The sequence below is a fragment of the Anopheles moucheti genome, chromosome 3, assembly GCF_943734755.1.
Source record: "Anopheles moucheti chromosome 3, idAnoMoucSN_F20_07, whole genome shotgun sequence".
In the NCBI taxonomy this organism is placed as follows: domain Eukaryota; kingdom Metazoa; phylum Arthropoda; class Insecta; order Diptera; family Culicidae; genus Anopheles; species Anopheles moucheti.
The window spans coordinates 45,894,946-45,902,501 of NC_069141.1; the positions used below are offsets into that span (position 1 = coordinate 45,894,946).

General features: G+C 32.4%; 1 protein-coding gene across 1 annotated transcript; it reads right to left on the reverse strand.

Annotated features, from left to right (window-relative positions):
- Positions 1-333: 333 nt before the first annotated feature.
- On the reverse strand, positions 334-7,188 carry LOC128302276 (homeobox protein DTH-1-like). Its single transcript, XM_053039063.1, has 3 exons — positions 6,684-7,188; positions 1,514-1,893; positions 334-531 (listed from the first exon to the last, which is right to left on the reverse strand). The coding sequence occupies exons 1-3, from the start codon at positions 7,186-7,188 to the stop codon at positions 334-336; spliced, it is 1,083 nt and encodes a 360-aa protein (XP_052895023.1).
- Between the last annotated feature and the right edge of the window lie 368 nt (positions 7,189-7,556).

Below are 7,556 nucleotides of genomic sequence, written 5' to 3' on the forward strand. Positions count from 1 at the left end.
TTTATATCTGATTTCGAAAATCGTGTGATAATCGTTATCAGTAAAATAATATTCAATTAACGCTACCAATAACGCTAATTATAAATTTTAGCCGTTTATTTTAAAACAAAGAGAATGGTTGTTTTTCCAGCGAGATTGTAGGATATGAACGTTTACACTGTGCAGCATAGAATTTACTTCCTTGTATAATATTTGAAGTTTCTTACCCTATAAAAAATTAAACAAAATAAAACTAGACTAGTGATTCAAACAATCACTTTGTTTAAGATCATAATGAAATCAATAATTTATTCAACATTTTTTTATAATTTACATGAAATCTTACTATGCGATCTAATCAATTATTACGTCATCGTCTTCAGTTTCTTCGTTGCCATCCATCGCTAACATTTCTGCTATTTCAGAATTCATGTAGGGTGGCGAAAGAGCTTGAGATTTTCCTGCATCTTTATTTTGAGACATAGAAAATAACGAAGTATTCTTTACCATGTGTCGCCACTTCATACGACGATTTTGAAACCAAACTTTTACCTAAAACAAACAAAAGCAAATAATTCAAAAATTCATTTTTTTTTTCGGTTTGGGGTTGGTGAGGGATCAATAGTGAATCGAGCTTATTGGAGTCCCTAAGCGGAATGGCGGTTGAGGCCGCTTGAGGCTTGGAAGATGCTTTTCTCGGGATGTTTTCATGATTTTGCAAAGCTTTGACTTCTTACAATGCATAAATTGTACCAATTTCAATTCAAATGTGATATGTTATTTAACAAGTCATTTTTTCTATAATACAAACAACTAATAGCATCCGTTATAACTACCAGTTCAAGTGATCTATAGCTCAAAATAACAGTAGCTATTTTTTCAGGAACTGTTTGCACTTTGTAAGCACTTTTTTCTTGTGAAACCTTGAACCAAACGATTCAAATAAACTAATAGAGAATACCTCAGTTGTGGGAAGAGAAGATTTCTTTAAATTGTTACAATTGCCTTCAATTGTGATTAATGCTGAAGATGAAAAGACCGCTAGACCAACCGATTTTTGTGTAACAGAAGTAACAGAAATCCTACCCAGTTAATTTTCTTACAATACTGTTTTGTGTTTTTTCACACAAAACACTATAGTATGCTTAAACCTGAGGAATATTTAAGATTGTTAGATGTTTTAAGAATATCAAAATGTTATTGTTATACATGAGTTAAGTAAGAATTGTTATGACAAATTTTCGATTGTTTTTTAATGGTTAGTAGCTCAGCCTATTTGAAAATACCTTTTTCCTTTAGTTTTTTTTTTCGTTCCAGATTACCATCCAATGAATAAAATGCTCTGGATACGATGCTCTTTTCCGGCGTTAAAAGGTTAGTTTGATTACGGTTAGGTAATTGTCTGTAATTGTTAGTAAAATTTATTTAATCAAACAATTTAAAAATTGCAGCACATTACTGTACACGAATTCTTGGTAATATAATGTAAACTCTATCATAAGACAATAATAACGTATTCGAGGACTATAGTTACCTGTGCATCATGCAATCCAAGTGTAGCAGCAAGACGTTTTCTATCAGGTTTAGTAATATATTTTTGTTCTTGAAACGTTTTTTCGAGTCCTTTCCGTTGTAAACTGCTAAATACTGCTCGTGACCATGATCTTTTGCGACGTGAAATAATCGATTGAGTCCCCGACTTGTTGAAGGCACCAGCTACACTGTTGCTCGACCGTTGGCTGTGTACGTCTCCAGGAAGTGTTTGTGTTTTAAATAGCGAACATTCGTTATATTTATCAATGCGATGAGGTCCTGATGCATCACAAGGCCAAGATTCCACGTAATGAGAAGTAGTCGTCGTCTGTGGAAATGCGAACGATTCGATTGTTTGATGAGATATGATGTCGCCTTGTCCTGTAGCAAATAAATGATTTACATAAAGAATTAAAATTTGACCTTGCAGCGTCAAACGCGAACGAATGAACAATGTAATATGAAAATACGTATTTTCAACTTATTTCAAACTCAGTTTAAACGTTTCCTAATTACACTAAATACACCCTAAAGAAGGTTATGCAATTACAGAAACTAATGCGCGAAAGTGAAATAGAGCTCGTAATCTACTTCTACTTTATATTTTAGAATTTTGGTATATATTAACAATATTACAGTGCTGTGTGAAGGGCAAGTACTATGTACAGTAGTGTGCGACCCGCGTAAAATAATAATAGTTAAATTAGGATTGATTAAGTGTCACTTCGAGCAGACGGGTCAATAAGACTTGTCAGATATGAGACCGGATGTTACGGATTCGACTGTAACAAAAACGGTTCATTTTTTCCGCTAACAATTAAGGTAAGTGTGTCAATAGTGGTGGTAGTGGAATAAATTACCATCCATACGACAAACTAAACACAATAAACATATTTCTAGTAATATGAAATGTTCTACAGCGCTCTATATATCTTTTAAACTCACAAACGGCCTAATTTTATGTTAAAATGAATTAAATATTCAGTTTTTTCGAACGGGCTGCAACGTCATGCAAACTTTTCTAACAATTACTTTGTAATAGGAACCATACCTAGGAACCAAAGGAAAATACCTTGTAATTTTTTTTATTAAAATCGCTATGTTTAATGGTGGATATCGTTGTTTTTAAGAGAGAAGCGTATGTTCTATCCTATTTTAAACATCAAAACTTGCTCCTTCGAAACACCTTCAACATGGTTTAAATTGTTTGCATGTTGACTAATTGTACCACTATTGCAATACATGTATTGTATGTGCAATACCTTAAATTAGTCCCCATCCTAAACACAGACGTTAGAGTGTGCTATTGAAATGCACATACCCATATAATATAATCCATTGGGTTAATTTAGTTGCGATTAAATTGGATTGAATTTGTACAACTTATTTGTCGACTTATTTGAAATTTTGAGGGAATAAGTTCAATGCAATGCAATTTAAGATTTTATAAATCTCTACTTCATGAGTAATAGGTAAACAACGAGATTTGGGACGTAAAATAACGGTGTGGATATTTGATTTTTATTAATTTAAATATACATTTCTAGAGATCATTAACTTTCTTTTATATAATTTATTTGTTAGCAATTTACAATATATTCATAAACAAGAATATCTATAAAAGCGTAATTGAATGAGACATCATTCACTAAACGGCCACTCAAATCTATAATATTTAGGAGCTAGAAAAGTGAGAGACTTTAAATACACTTTTAATTATTTTAGTTCCAAACTAACGGCCAATGGCGAACGAGTTTGTTGACCTGTTGCATTACTGACAACAATAAAATCCTCTCATAAGCAATGCAAAGTTTATTATGTAAACTCGTAAACAAAAGTGAATACAAAGCAGAACTTATCGATGAAACATATATGATTATTATGTACAATTTGACATATTTCCCGCCAAATGCAGTTTGTCATCATCAGCTATTTGTTTGTTATTTTTTTTCGTCCGAGGTTTGGTAAACACTATAATCACATATGTCTGACTATTTAGACTTGAATAACAAACTAAACTCATCCACTTTTCGAGATCACTGAGTCAAACGAACGATATCGTACTCCAAGTGAGAATAACCCAGTAGAATTATATCAATCCACACCATAAGTAGAAGGAGATAGCCAACTAATGCACGAACGTTGTCTAAAAGAGAAATGAAGCAAGTTCTAAAACAGAGCAGTGGATCTTGTAAACAAAACAAACGATAATTTTAGAAAGGCACCAGTGGCATCCAATTGGGATTGTTTATTGGATATAATTAATTATGTTTCACGGCATTAACGAAGCACAGTGGCTAAAAATGATGACTTAAAATACAACTGCTATGCGTTTCGAATAAAACGATAAGTTAAGTTGTAGAAAAAATATGAAGTCAAAGTGTTCAAAACGAGAGCACACAATAACGGAAAGCACATGTCGAAGTGCTTCGATTGAGGAACGAAAAAATGTAGATCATAAAATATTAGTTCCGGCGCTTGAAAACAAGCATGTTACATTTTAATATCAGTTCAATACTAATCATAATTTTTCAGGTTTTAGTATGGGTTGAGCCACTGTTACAGACAGATAAGCTAGGCAAGCCAAATCCAACAACGGTTAGAAAGAATCTTAAAAAAAAACGGAAAGTACCAAGCAGTATGGTCATTAGGTTGGAATCTAAATATTCAAAATTGGACAAACAAACAGTAACTCATGTAGTAAACAGCATTCGTTTAGAGAATGTAAATTATACAAAAGTGTGTGTGTGTACCATTGCGGCATAACGGTTGATTTATGCCATGTGTTAAGAGTTCGTAGCATAGAGGTTAAAGAAAGAGAAACATAAAAAAGATATAACATGCAAGTTAGGTAAAATTCTTATTAAACAAATTGAAATATTTTTGTTCTGCGCTGGTTCTTTTAATAGATTTCTTCCCATATTAAGATGCTTGGATTTTGGTAGCGGCGGTCGAGTTGTGTATTTAACTATTTGTGGTGAAATATGTAAGCCGGAAATGTTAGGCATGACCTAGTAGGTCGTTAAGCCAAGAAGAGAGAAATATATATGCTCTTCATGAACTATTAAGTGTTATATATATGTTTATGGTGCACTACGATCTCACAAGGTTTTGGCCGACTATATCAAGCTTTCTTTAACTCTATTCAATCCTTCATATAAACCATTAAAACGACATACAAATCATTTTATTGATTAATTAAAAACTGAAATAATTTCATCAATCTATTCAATTAATCTACTAATTAACCTAGCACGCATTTATGTTTTATGAAGTAATTTAATTAATAAAGGTTAGTTTTCTTGGATTCGGAAAAACATATCTTTTTGATATAACAACCGGATCAGTCAAATTGATTGTTTGTCCAATATTTTGAATTTCCCATTTTTTATCTTTCTTTTCCTCATAATTTGAATTACTATCTAAATCGATCAACATATGTTTCCAGAGCAACAATATATTATACAGCTGCAAAACAGTTTAATAAATGTTTCAAACATGCGATAATTTCATGATATCAAAAATCAAAACTTTTATTATTATTATTTAATGGACGTATGTCCAATGGAACATGGATTACAAACATTTTACATTATAGCAATCTTAAATAAACTCTATCATATCCGTTTAGATAGGAACTACCTTGAAAATAGAAATCAATATCTCAGAACAATTCATTTGCAAAATACTGTAAACTATGGGGCGCAAAAATGGTAGTGCGAAATTTAAACTATTAATTGTAAAACTAGCCATTATGACTGGACTGGCTTAAGCAGCAAACGCTCCAAACTTCAGGTCATAAAAAGATGCATGTAATGTTCCTATTATGACACCATTTATTCAAAACGTTGGAAAGATGCATATTAAAAATAATAATAACAATAATTATGCATTAGAACGAACATAAATAAAATGTTCAGTGGTATATGAATGCTTATGAATATGAATAAATATTTGAGAAAAATTATTGGAATACATTAATGACTCTAAGATTGGCTCTAAGATTTTCTGAATCATGCCTGAATCTGAATAACGGATTTATGCATACTTGCGATGCGATGCGTTTTTAGTGGTTACCGTACCTGTAATATCCAGACAGGCACCACTACAACTTATCCAAAAAGACTCTATTAGATCAGAGGATCCACTCAAACAGTAAAATTCCAATACACATTTACTAATATTAGATCGACAAATTGATAATAATTCCCTATACGCAGGGCTGATTATCCAGCTAGCAGCATTGCCATAGTGGTCAATACAGTTAAAAAAAGGAATAAATTGCAGGCCTAGGCTCTTGAAATTATTGTGCCGGTTAAGAAGGCAAAGAATTAAAAGTGTGAAACAAATAAGACATTTCAATAAATATCTAAACATTACAAAAATACTTCAACTAGTCAGACTTTCATCTGATTTTTAAACCCATAATGGGATTATCCCAAGCGTACCATTATTGACCAGGGTTTTTTCGGAAAGTTTTCCTTGCCGTAAAATGCCGTATAAATCAGATAGTTAAGCATCGTCATAAAAAGAATAAAACATTAAGCCTCAAATATTGAGTAAAAGACTAATATATGTGTATATGTGTCTCGAATATAATTGTATGTAACAGATCAAGGAAATAAACTACTACTACATAACATACACAATTTTTAACTCTTTGATGGGGGATCGAAGAGTTTAATGTAAACTATTACCATATTATCACGCATCACGCAACGATAGGCCTTTTTAATTTACACACTTAATATAATGAATTAATTCATTTCGATGTACGACCATTCCATTAAAATGTCTATAGAAGATGGCTATAGAAATCTATGAGGTGCCCGACCATTACACAAGTTGAATAGAAACGAGAAACAAAATTTTTACGAAATGCTAACTAAGTTTGACTATCACAAAAAATATGATTCAAATTCGTAGCATGATTTGAAGACCACATCATGAATTTGTGTTTTTTCGCTACATACTTATTTAAAAAATGAATTATTAATGACCATTGAATGATACGTTTCACTAACTGATTAAATCGATTAAGTGAAAACTAAATAGCTATAATACTCTGTAAAATCCAATAAAACATGGTTAATAAGGCTTGGCTTTACGCAAACGAATCAATACATTAGAAACAAGAATTGAACACAAAATTAAATGTATTATACACAAACCTAAATGTACACTGGCAACTCGCAGTGGCAGTGGTTTACATATTAATTTGGAACATCTCTTATCGCTTTCGTATGCACCAAATGTCACATAATTCACCGATTCTCCACATTGGTCTACACTTTTTCGGAATTTATGAGTTTTGGTTTCACATACACTGTCAGCATATTTGGATTTGCTCATATCTTGTTCACTAATCAGGAACTTTGAAAAATTGGACAAAAACCCATTGCCTTTGTGTTCTTCACAACATTCACATTTTCGCACTGGATGGTTACTGTGGATTTGTACCTCTTCTTTATGAGAGGCTGACAAGAAAGGTTCACAACGCTTTATTTCAGGTTGTGTAGTTGCTGGCATACTCAACAATCGTTCGATACCGAAAGTTAATTTTTGAGTTGAAGATTCTTCTGCTTCCAACGATCTTTCACACACTGCTCGATATTCAATGCAACCGTTTTCAAATAATCCATCACCTTGTACCATGTCGATGTTGGTATCCCACATGGTTTCAGCTAACTAACAGCTATGTACGATCACATCGCTGCGTCGGCAACTGCTTGCCATACGTTAGCGTATGCCGAGTGCAGGAAGATATACTTTCCTTGTATTCTCGATCATTGCCAAGCAGTAGGCGGAGCCGAATTAAAAGTAAACAGAGCGATTATTATGCGTTTACGATTATTAGTTGCCATATAGAACAGGTATTACAATTTTCAATGTATTTGTTATTTTAAACATTTTTGCACAATCAAATATTAAACAACACACAAATAAGCGATTTAAAAACATTATTAAAATATACGTACCATTTAATGATAAAGTATTTCTGACTTCGTTGCGGTACACATATCTAATACGTCAGAATGGTACAT

Excerpts from the sequence above, each read along its gene's own strand:
- LOC128302276 (XM_053039063.1), bottom strand. The coding sequence starts at position 7,188 with ATGTGGGATACCAACATCGACATGGTACAAGGTGATGGATTATTTGAA. Across the intron at positions 1,894-6,683 it reads AGTTGCCAGTGTACATTTAG|GACAAGGCGACATCATATCT; the intron begins GTTTGTGTATAA and ends TATTTGCTACAG. Across the intron at positions 532-1,513 it reads TTGGATTGCATGATGCACAG|GTAAAAGTTTGGTTTCAAAA; the intron begins GTAACTATAGTC and ends TGTTTGTTTTAG.